The 12,324-nt window shown below is 39.6% G+C and overlaps 1 protein-coding gene across 1 annotated transcript in view; it reads right to left on the bottom strand.

Annotated features, from left to right (window-relative positions):
- Positions 1-12,324, bottom strand: part of METTL14 (methyltransferase like 14) — a 53,504-nt gene that overhangs the window by 31,154 nt on the left and 10,026 nt on the right. Inside the window, exons 4-6 of the mRNA XM_019522027.1 lie at positions 4,179-4,259; positions 3,753-3,840; positions 2,002-2,092 (exon numbers count right to left, since the gene is read on the bottom strand). Coding sequence (XP_019377572.1) covers positions 2,002-2,092; positions 3,753-3,840; positions 4,179-4,259 — 260 coding nt within the window. The remainder of the gene's footprint in view (positions 1-2,001; positions 2,093-3,752; positions 3,841-4,178; positions 4,260-12,324) is intronic.

Genomic DNA, 12,324 nt, shown 5'->3' with positions numbered 1-12,324 from the left:
TGCTGTATGATGGAAACACTGAGTAATGTGAGTGACTTCACATGCAAAGGACAGGCTGTCGGTAGGGGGAGATGGAGGGGGCGGGGGGAATGGGACAGGGGAAAGAGCCTTGCAAGCTTGTGCTGGTGGGGCGGGGCAAACTGGAGAACCCCAACTGTGCAGGGGACATTTCCTTGCTGCTCGACCTTGGCCAGGGAATCCCAGGCCAGGACCAGCCATGCTAGGTCTTTCCCCACTCCCTGCACAGCAGGAGGACAAGCCTGACTGTCCTTTTACGCCTCTAGCAGGCTTAAGATCCAGCACAACTCATCCTGGCCCAGGACCCCTAGTCTGGGTCATGGGGGATTGTGTCCCTCCTGCTCCAGCAGCCTTATTCCGGCTTGTACATAAGTGTTGTGAGGGTGACTGGATGAGGGTCCCAGGGCAGCAGCTAGGACTGTGACAACAGCCCTTGTTTGCCTGCAGGTATGAAGGAGCAGACAGCATGCCTGTCACCCCTACACGAGGCTCTGTGCTGCATTAGATAGTCCAGGCTGCTGCTCTGGGACCGGTGGAGAAGGTGGAGGAGAGGAGCAACGCACTGTGGATGCTGAAGAACCTGACAAAGTCCAGTCACTGGATGTTTAACTTGCTTCACGCTCAGATTAAATCACAACAGAAACCAGTTATAAAGATACTCCACATTTAACAAGTAATATCTTCATGGTTTGTCTGTCATTCTATCACGATACGTTCCCTGAACGTGTGGCATGTAACAATTTATGATGTGATTAAAGAGTTATTTTCTTACAATAGCTGTAACATCTGCCACAGGCCCAAAAATATAATACATCTTTAAGCTCTATATATGTTTTGCATACAAGGATCATATACAATCTACTGGGAATTCTGTTTTTAAATGGCATAATAAAGCATGATAAAAGCAACATATTTCTGAGATTTAAACACACAAATATGATACCTGTCCAAATCCACCTATATTTTCCCTTCTTAAGCAGTGCAAATTACTGTTATAGCTCCATGAAAATGTAAATTCTCAGTATCCTGAATCTCCTGACTCAGACAAGGGTATCTTCCAACCATACAGCCAGAAGGGGATTTTTCTATTGATTTTATTTGGTCTAATTAGGGTATACCATTTGAACTGTCGAGTTTTGCATTAATGCAATAAAAAAAAATGGTAGCATTCAAAATGCTACCATAAGTGAATAATAGTGAGAGTATAAATAATTAAATTTAACATTTTTGAAGCTCTCATTAGGTTTCAGAATTCTTTCATTGAAATTAGCATATAATTAGCATTTCTCAATTATTCTGAAATTTCAAAAGATTGTGCACATAGAAGTGCTAAAAGATTCTTCTTCCTGAATGCAGATTAAAATTAACACACTAATTTACTTTCATAAGGTTTTAACCAAGCAGGATAAACACTTTGCATATTTCAAATTAGAGCTGAAAATCTGCAGAAACTTGAAGGTTAATTAGGTTTAATACATAGCTTCAGATTTTCTTATTTTAACATAAATCAGAACAGCATGGAGACCATGCACACATAAGATATTCCTATTGTAAGAACAACCTTTTCATAATATTCAGGTCAAAGTCTTAAAGAGGTGATTGTCTTTTTTTTTAAAGGCTTCCTTGTGGTTTGAAACTATAACATGTTAAACTTGTGATTATTTCTTCTTTCTGGCTGCCAGATGTACGTTTGCATCTCAGTGAGGTTGAAAGTACAGTTTAAAAAACAGAGCTTTAGGTTTTATAAACAATCATTCTCCAGTAAAAAAAATCTAATCTATATATAGACACCAATTAAACCACTAGATTAAATTATCCAAAATAAAAGTTATATTGTTTTGAAGTTTTGGTGATTTAATTTACATATACAAACCAGAAATAGAAAGTGTAAATCTTTAACAGGTGCTGAAAGATTTGTGGAGCAGACAGCTAATATTATACCAGTCTGGAGAGGGGAAACCAGTTTCTAACAAAAACACTTACATGGGGGGAGTGTTAGATTTAGCAATTAGCTCATCCTTCAGTCTAATGAGTTCTCGAAGTTTCGGATATTCTTCAAACCTGTCTGCTAAGCCTGAGTTGAAGAAAACATGCTGTTAAATTTAAATATTTTCTGTGGCAGTAAAAGCTATAAAGCAGACAACCCCAAATATTAACTCAACTTTACTGTAATTTGCAACTTGCAAAGTTCTTTTATGTTTGTTCACTCATTCAGTTTAAAGTTCATGATCTACAAGGAAACATTCTCCTTTACTTTTTGTCAAAATTCCTGTTTGGTTTATTGTATTTAAGCAGTAGGTCTAACATGCCTCCCAATTTAATGGAAAAAATGGACTGAAAGGTTAATTCTCACACTTGCTAACACTGCAGGTATCTGAGCAAATACAAACAGCATTTCCTTCTCTCTTTCACAAGTATTTCACCTACATGAAACCCTCGAGTTACCAGAAATAATGGCCACAAACTAAAGAATAGTTTTAGATTGGACATAAGGAAGGAATTCTTCATGGTGAGGGTTGCCAAAATATGGAATGGACTTCCAAGGGAGGTGGTGCATTCCCCTACCTTGGAGGTGTTCAAGAAGAGATTGGACAGACATCTGGCTGGGGTTACTTAACCCCAGTGCTCTTTCCTGCCTGGAAGAGGCAGGAAAGAGCACAGACCTGATGATCTGCCAGGTCCCTTCCAACCCTAGAAATCTATGAAATCTATGAATGAACATGAATGAAAACAGTCATGTTGGCTTGGTTATGGCTGCTACCTTGCTGCCTCCCTGAACAGCAATGTGAGGGGAAGAAAAGCCAAAACCTCATATTAGTAGTAATGTAAACCAAATGCTAACAGCACAGTGTTTTGAAAATAATTTTCACAGAGGAATAAGACTCAGTTTAGGACCTGAGATGTGTTACAACCTGCTTTTTTGGAAGTACTCTATCTACTTTGGAGCTAAAGCTCCTTCTTTAATAAAAGAACTGAAAGGAACTTGTTTCCTGCTAGAAGACATGCATGGTCCAGAATATGAAGAATTTATTACAAATGCCAACTTCATGTTACAACCGGTAAAACTTTAGCATGGCTATTGAGAACATTTGGTGTTAATCACTCAGTAGATGGCAGGAGGAAGTAAGTTTATATTGCAGCAGCATCCAGATGTCATATCAGCGTAGGTTTTGCATTAGCACAAAGACATGTTTTGCACCCTGAAATCTCATTTTATCTTGCACTGAACCTATGCTTTATAAAGACAGCTGGATGAATTTAGTACTGTCCAGAATACGTACAACTATACGGACTTAAACTGTTATGCCTTCCTGACATGATCTTTGGTACTAACCTATCTTGCAGAGGCGTTATTTTCTGTATTTTATACATCAGGAGAAAGACTGATGTCGAAGGTACTTCTGTGGCCACAAGCCATAAGCTGGATCAGGATTAGAAAACAGTCATCCATAGGATTGAAGGACAATTTATCAGTCCACTAGACCACACTGCTTCTCTGAACAAGAGCTCCATAGTCAGAACTAACTGATTTACTGTGAAGTGGGAAACCACCTGAGGGGTACTTCATCTTCATATTTAACTTGTATAGCAGGAAATACAGTCAAGTTTTACCCAAGTCTCTCTCATTCCCTTATTTTTATAGAAATCAAAATAAAAGTAAAAATAAAATCAAGCATAGGTGCAAAAGGTGCAGAAAAATAAGAAAGTCAGTTGTTAGGACTACTCTGACATACCCACATCTCTGATAAAGTTCTGAGGTCTGTGCCCGGTATCCACGAAATGCTGGCAATAATCATTGTGAGGATTTAAGCTCTGGGTTCCCTATAAAAAAGGGAGGAAGAAAATGACACACAGTTCACACACATTAGCAACATATAAACTAGGAAATCCTAACTGTTGTAAGACTATTCTACCCCTTTCCTCAACCTGTGTTCTTAAACTAAAAATATCTCTATTACTACAATTTTTAGCTGTTGATGCAGGTTCACTGTGGCTCTTAGGTTCATTGTGCCTCAGCTTAGCCTGAAACATGGGCTATTTATTAATTTGATAATCAGGGGGTGCCAATTCTCCCCTCAATCATATTTCATACTGCATCGGCTATGGAAACAGCTTAATGCAACCATATCAAGGTAGATCTAACTGCAGGAATAGCTTACCTTAAGGAAGGTACTGGAATCTTTATAAATCTCTTCTTCATAGGGCAGGTTCTCTTCATCTTGCTGCAGCTCTACTTCATCCTTTGGAATAAAGCACATTTTATAGGCACGTAGGCTCATGTGGTTTCTCTCCTCATTATGATTCCGCTTCTTAATGAAGGAAGAAGTGGGTTGTTTATGAACATTAGGTTCCTGCAACAGTAGATCATGAATGGTTCCAATGCCAGTTTCAGAAAAGAATAAATAACTGACATGTTGCAGAAAGGCCTCTTTTCCTCCTCATTACTGAGCAGGCTGGGTTAGTTACCAAGGTGACCTTAGAAATAATGAGCCAGGTAAAGGCTATTCATTTTTAACACCCTGTGGTGTGGCAATTGATACAAAACAAGGCAGAGAAGTGCTCTGTCCTGAAAAGCATGAACTCTAATAGACTAAGGAAGCAACATAGTTTGCTAAAACTATCTGCTGGAAGAAACCCTTGCATAGCTATCCCCAGTTAAAACATCTCCTGATCAAGGAAAACTGGCAAGACTTTTAGTAATCAAACAGATTCCCTCCATGATTCAATTACAGTTGAGGCTGTAATGAGTCACTAGGGCACATCATATTTATTTCCCCTCTCTCTCAAATGCCTGAAAATATCTGATTGGCTATCAACTTTGCAAAAATTGTGAGTGGCCAACTATAAATTGAGAGAGGATGCTATCTTCAGAAAAGTACAAGTAAACTACTTTGCCTGTATAAGTAAACATCATCTAAAAATTTCCTACTCATATTCTCATTTAAAAAAAAAAAAAAAGGTGCCCATAAAGCATTCTGAAACCTAAACCGCTACACTGTTCAAGGCTGAAATCGGAGAGAAACTGATTATTCTTTCTTCATTAATCTTTTATTTTTTCCATCAGTAAAATGAGCAAACGTGTATTTGCACCACAAAACTGCCACAAAGTATTGTCAGACTAGTTGAAGTAGTACCTACCAGTATAATATACGAAGAAAAATACTATATTTCATTCACCAGCTAAGTTTAAATGGAAACTGTATAAGCAGCAGACATCAAAAAGGGCAATACATTTTTACATCTCAATACATTTAGTAGCACTGCTGCTGTCAGGTTCCCTCAAAAGATCTTCCTAGCTCTAAAAATAAGCAGAACACTTAATTTTGAAATATGTCGTATAAAAAAACTCAGTATATGATATTTAGCGAATGCACTACTGATTTAACAACCCCTAAAACTGAATTCAAATGATTAATTTATCATATCTTATGCTGAAAAAATGTAAGGATAATGTGATAGAAGGGCATGCATGTGTACTTACTTATAGAATAACTTACTTACTTTAAACTGACTTTAACAGACCACTGTAAAAAAACATTAAATTTAAAATCTCAAGATGCTAGCTGCATCACTGAGAAGTTATCAAGCAGGAAAAAATAAGGCCAAATCTTTTTGACTTAAGGAAGGCAGATGGTTTTATATATGAGTAAATTAATCTATGTCTTGATTCTTCAAAAACATTTCTGGTACTAGTTATTCATAGATTGTAAGGGGCTGGAAGGGACCTCGCAAAATCATTGGGTCGAGCCCCCTGCACTAGGCAGGAAAGACAACTGGGGTCAGGTGACCCCAGCGTGGTGACCATCCAGTCTCCTCTTGAAGATCTCCAGGGTAGGTGATTGCACCACCTCTGGAGGGAGCTTATTCCAGTCTGGACACTCTGACTGTGAAGAAGTTTTTCTTGGTGTTAAGCTTGAAATGGTCTTCCAGGAGTTTGTGGTCATTACTCCTGGTTTTCCCCAAGGGTGCCCTGATGAACAGTTGTCCGCCAAGCCCTTGATATATTCCTCTGATGTAGCACTAAGCTGCTATCAGCTCCCTTTTCAGCCTTCTCTTTTTTAGGCTGAAGAGGCTCAAGTCCTTCAACCTTTCCTTGTATGGCTTGCCTTGCAAGTCTCTGATCATATAGGTGGCTCTTCTCTGGACTCTCTCAAGCTTTCCCATGTCCTTGTTGAAGCACAGCACCCAGAACTGGACACTGTACTCCAGCAGCAGTCTCACCAATGCTGAGTAAAGCGGAAGAATCACTTTCTTGGTTTTGCTTGAGATGCCTCGGTTGATGCATGCCAGAGTATTGTTTACCCTGCTGGCTACAGCATCGCACTGACGGCTCATGTTCATACTATGGTCTATTATTACTCCTACATCCCTTTCAGTCGTGGTCCTAGTCATTATGGCGCCACCGAGCCTGTATGTTGGGGATTGTTTACCGCCATATGGAGCACTTTACACTTCTCAGAGTTGAACTTCATCTGGTTCCGATCCACCTAACTTGCTAGCCTGTCTAGGTCTACCTGTATCTCCAACCTACCTTCCAGTGTGACCACGTTCCCCACATAACTTGGTGTCATCTGCAAACTTGGCCATTGAGTTCTTTACCTCCACATGCAAATCATTGATAAAGATGTTGAAAAACACCCCTAAGGGACACCACTGGCCACTTCTCGCCAGAACAACACAGATCCATTCATTAGAATGCTCTGGGTCCTACCCTGCAGCCAGCTTCCTACCCACCTGACTGTCGAGCAGTAAGCCCGGAATCCTCCAGTTTTCCCGTGAGAACATCATGGGATACCAGATCAAAGACCTTTTGGAAGTCTAGGTACACAATGTCAATCTCCTCTCTCTTATCCAGGTGGCAAGTTACCTGGCTGTAGAAGGAGATGAGATTGGTAAAACAAGACCTACCCACGATGAAGCCATGCTGGCTGTCATTCAGAATCCAACCTTCTGCAAGTGTATCGCACTTTAGACTCTTTGATGAATTTTTCCAAGATTTTCCCTGGGACAGAAGTTAGGCTAATTGGCCTATAGTTGCCCAGGTTCTCTCTCATCCCCTTGAAGACGGGCACAATGCAGCTAAACGGAGTATAATTATATTTCAAAGGAGTGAGCAGGGCCAAAATATACTATGGACTTAAACATATTATTCACTTAACACATACATAGCTAGTATTTCTTATACTGTAAGGAACAGGCAAAAAAACGAGACTAGTAACACATTATTTATACTATAGGAAAATATAAGCAAAGATATGGAAGCAAACAGAAAATGGGATTTAAACATGTCATACTGATTTAATTATCATTCTATGACAAGATAACACACTTCCTGGATAAGACTAATGTGGTAAACTTAAGATTTTTAAGCAAAGCTTTTACTGACATGCCTCAGACGAAATTCTGGCCACCCTGGAGAAGATGGGAACAAGCACTGCAACTGTGAAGTGGATAAGGAGTTTGCTTAAAGGGCGATTAGCATGGGTTAAGCTGAAAAGCAAGATATTTCGCTGGAATATGGTTACCATCAATGTAAGACAAATCCCCATTAAAAATGTTTATGTTCCTGGAACTAGGTTTGTCCTAGTAAAATTAGCAGCTGACACTAACTGAGTTATTGCTTTATATGAAAGAAAATGGGAGTCTTAATGCAAGAAGATTTAGAAAATCTTGTGGAACAGAACATCAGAAATGGAAAGAAGTTTAACAGTGTAAAGTGAAATGTATTTACAGACCAATAAGGACTTCAACTATAAGATACGGGTACAGAGACTGGAGAAACCTGAGGGCGGGAGGGAGGAACATAAATGTATTGGTTGACCTTAGGTCCTATGAAACATGAATGCGACAGCTGTGAAGCAGGGCAATGCAATCCTAATGTATATTAGGGAAGATGTACGTAGTAAAGACCAGATGGTACTACTACTACCACTGTGTGTGCCTTTCACAGTTCCAGTTACCAACGTTCAGAAAAAGATTAACTTATAATGGAGAAGATTCAAAGATGGGCCATTAAAATGGTTAATGGAACGGACAACTCTTCTTCTGAAAGCATATTAAAGGATCTTAGTTTGTTAGCTTAACAAAACAGAGATGAAGAGGTTTTTTTGCCTGGGGTGAATTGATGCTCCTACCAGTACTTAGAGAAGCCAGATAGGTCTGTGATTCTCTCGTCTGCATAGGACCAGTCCAACAACCAAATTTAGTCAGGAAGGAATTTCTGGATGAGATCAAATGTGTACAGACTCTGGGAGACTTCTGCTTTCCTCAGAGACATGGGCCATGGTGCTTTCTTGAGATTATCTGAGCATATATTAACCGCCTACATCCTTGTCATCACAGTGGCAAGGCACTGGCCATGCCTTCATCTGCTTTACCTATGGCACAGGTGTCAGCCATAGTTCGTGGGCTGGACCCCAAGCCCATGGAAGTAGGTCATCAGCCTGCAGCACATATTGTTGTGGTTCCCAGAACTGTCATGCCAGGATAGCCAGTATCGAGGGAATTAGTGCTGGCCTGCCCCTCACCTTCTGTCAAATTTCTGGTTTTCAACTGCTGTTCGGCAAGCAGCATGGTCTGGAACTGGCCCACCAGAAGCCCTTCTGTCTGGAGCCAGTCCACCAAGTCATTTAAGTCTGACGCAGCTGAACTATGACATATTATCATGTGCTCTTGGTGTTTCATATACTGTGCCTTGCACTCGTGAGAGGTTTTGAAGTGGGAATTATAGGGAGTCCTTGTGCAAATGGCTGCTTGCAAATGCAGAGGACTAGACTCAGTAGACCAGGTTCCTTCCAGTTCTAGGTTATACACTGAGCTAACATACACACATGATGATAGAATACTATGTTTATATTCTTAATAACAAGAATGCTTGTTATTATAATGAGATGTGATTTTGTATTTCATTTTTAAGCAAAGATTCTAAAAATAAAAACAACTCCTTGGAAAAATGCATACTTGGAAGAAAAGTTGGAAAATGTATAGCTTTAGTATTTAATATTTCAGATCCAGTTATCTTAGGTATAGCAAAAGGTATTCATCTTCAGAGAGAAAGGTGATTTTAAAATAAAGTGTTGCTCAAACCTGTTTGAATTTAAAATAATATAAAAATAATCCATCTTGTGTTAATGTAGCTATCAATATAGTATGTATAATATACTTAAACATGTAATCTATTTTACAATACAGGCAGTCCTCAACTTACAACGTTTCAAGTTACAACACTTATAAATTGACACCCTGTTTCAACTTTCTGACGTCAGTTTCAACTTTACAACACTTGATTCGATGTGATGCCAAGCCACGCCACGCCACGCCACGCCAGCAAACAAGTTTGCTGCATCACCCATCTCCCTGGAGAACATCTGTCCAAACTTCCTTGGACATTTTCTTTAAGAAAGCAGACAGGACTCCAGAAAAACCTGCAGCCAAAACTCCTGACAAGATTCCAGCCAAGAGCCCTTCAAAAAATCCAGCAAAGCCACGTCAAAGAAGTCCTTCCAAATCGATATGATTGCTATTTACAATATGAGTACATTAATGTAGCTATATTACTTATCTATAATTGATCGAGTACAAAATTTTGGGGTATTTTTGGTGAAAACAGGGTATCGGGCCTTGGTTCAGGAACCAATCTCCCATTTATAACATTGTTTCTTACGAGAAAATTGGTTCCGAGTTACGACATTTTGACTTGAGACGCAGTTTTCAGGAACCAATTGTGCCGTAAGTCCAAGGACTGCCTGTACTGCATTTCCTTTAATGTATCATTTGTTAACACAAGTTCATGTCACCAGCAATAAATATATAAACCAAATAAAAATTCAATGGAAAAATAAAATATAATGGAAAACAACAGATGACAGTTAAATCAATATTAGTTTATCTTATAACATATAAATATATTTAAGACATACAATACGAAAAAGAGTTTATATTTCAGGGAAGGCAAAGAACCATCAATTAACAGTTGATCATGGTTAAATATTTGATCCTGAATATTTTTTCCCCTCCAAAAAGTTCTTCCTCCTCCTCTCATCTGTGGCATGCAACAGATATGCTCCAAGTCACTAGCTGATTGCCCCATATATATCTAGTCATGCAGTCCAGACCTTAGACTGCAAGCACCTCTCTAAGCAAGGGCCTTTTTTTTTTTCAACTTACAATTTACTGAAGAAAATGAAGGTCCACTCATGATCAGGTTCCACTATAATAGACATAATAATGGGCTACAGGGCCTCAGATTATGGAAGAGGCAGTTTTATTTTGGTTCCAATTTCATCACCAATCTTTAATATGTTTACACTTATTAGAATTAATCTAAGTATTAAAATATTATTTATTCTATGGCTCCAGTCTTTGAAAATACCATAGGGGAAGAAACTTAGTCTTCTGCTTGAAACAAAAGACTGGTATTCATGAGCACAAAGTTTTCTTTCATGTTTTATCACAGGATTTTCTATGATCTTAAGCAGCAGTCTCCCATGCTTCGTTTTCCTTATTTTTCAATGAAGATTATATCTACTTCTCCATCAGAAAGTGAGTTATCTGTAAAGTGCACTACAATATTTAGATGGAGAGGAGTACAACAGTGTTATAAAACAGATAATACCCAGTGATTTCATTAAGAAAGGACCATCTCACCTCCATTGCACAATTTTTTAACATTGTGAAGAAAAAATACAATTATTGTATCTCATGCTGTACAAGTCAAGTTTTGAAGCCCATTTCCTCTGTAGGAGTAGCACTATCACCTCCGACTATACCGGGAGCCTTTGCTGTCAATTTAAATTCTGACTAAAGGCATACACCTCACTTCTTTCTTTAAAAATATGTCTTCCAATTTTGCCACTGTTACACATACAAATATCCTCATCATAAAAACTAGGGTTCACCTTCAATTCCTTTACCTTCTCCCCTAACCTGCCACTTTTCAAATCAAACTTTACAATAAAAAAATAAATACAATTTATTTTTAAAAAAATCAGCACTGCAAATTCTTGGCCGGGGACTGATTTCTCATATTCAGGAAATCCAGGGTTGGTCCTGAGGCTGATTTTGTTCAATATCTTCATCAATGACTTGGATGATAGCACAGAATGCACCCTCAGCAAGTTTGCAAATGACACCAAAATAGGGAGAGTAGTAGATATGCTGAAGGATATGGGTTGGATCAGGAAGACTTCCACATATTGGAGGACTGGACCAAAAGAAATCTCTTGCAGTTCAGCAAGGACAAGTACAAAGTCCTGCTCTTGGGGCAGAACAATCCCATGCACCAGTACAGGCTGGGGACCAAAAGGCTAAGCAGCAGCTCTGCAGAAAAGGACCTGGGGGGTTACAGTGGACAATAAGCCAAATACAAGTCAACAGTGTTGCCAAAAAGAGCCCTTGCTGCCAAGAAGGCTAAAGACATACTGAGCTACGTTGGTAGGAGTGTTACGTTGGAAGGAGGCTAAAGACATACTGAGCTACGTTGGTAGGAGTGTTGCCAGCAGATCAAAGGAAGTGATTATTTCCTCTATTCAGCACTGGTGAGGCCACATCTGGAATAGTGCGTCCAGTTTGCCCGCCCCCCGCACTACAGAAAGGATGTGAACAAATTGGAGAGAGTCCAGCAGAGGGCAAAAGAAATGGTGAGGGGACTCGGGCACATTACTTCTGGGGGGAGGCTGAGGGAACTGGGCTTATTTAGTCTGGAAAAGAGAAGACTAAGGGGGGATTTAATTGCAGCCTTCAACTACCTGAAGGGGGTTCCGGCAAGGATGGAGCTAGACTGTTCTCAGTGGCAGCAAACAAGAACAAGGAGCAATGGTTTCAATTTGCAGCAAAGGAAGTTTAAGTTAGATATTAGGAAAAACTCTCACTAGAGGATAGTAAAACACTGAAATAGGTTACACAGACAAGTTATGGAATCTCCACCCTCGGAGGTTTTTAAGACCCGGCTACACAAAGCCTTGGCTGGGGAAGATCTATTTGGGGATGCCCTCTTAAGGTCCTTTCCGACCCTAATTTTCTGTGATTCTATGATTACTGAAAACTCATGCGTTGCAAGGGCCAGGCAGCAAATGTAATAATTTCATACAAAACAAATGCCAGGAATAGCTTCTTGAATAATTTATCTGACCAAAGGCCCCTCCTACCCACACCCTGAATCTTCTTTTGCTTGCCCTCCAACCCATGAAGTTCAACTACTTATCTGAAGTGTCATAACCATCTTAACACTACCCTTACAAACACATGCAAACTAGTCTGTTCTATCTCTGTCCTTCCCCTCTTCCTTCTCCTAACTGCTTTTAACAT

This window comes from Gavialis gangeticus, unplaced genomic scaffold, assembly GCF_001723915.1.
Source record: "Gavialis gangeticus isolate Ggan-Ray unplaced genomic scaffold, GavGan_comp1, whole genome shotgun sequence".
NCBI lineage: Eukaryota > Metazoa > Chordata > Crocodylia > Gavialidae > Gavialis > Gavialis gangeticus.
Note: the sequence above shows the minus strand (reverse complement) of the source record. Positions and strands in the feature narration are given on the sequence as shown.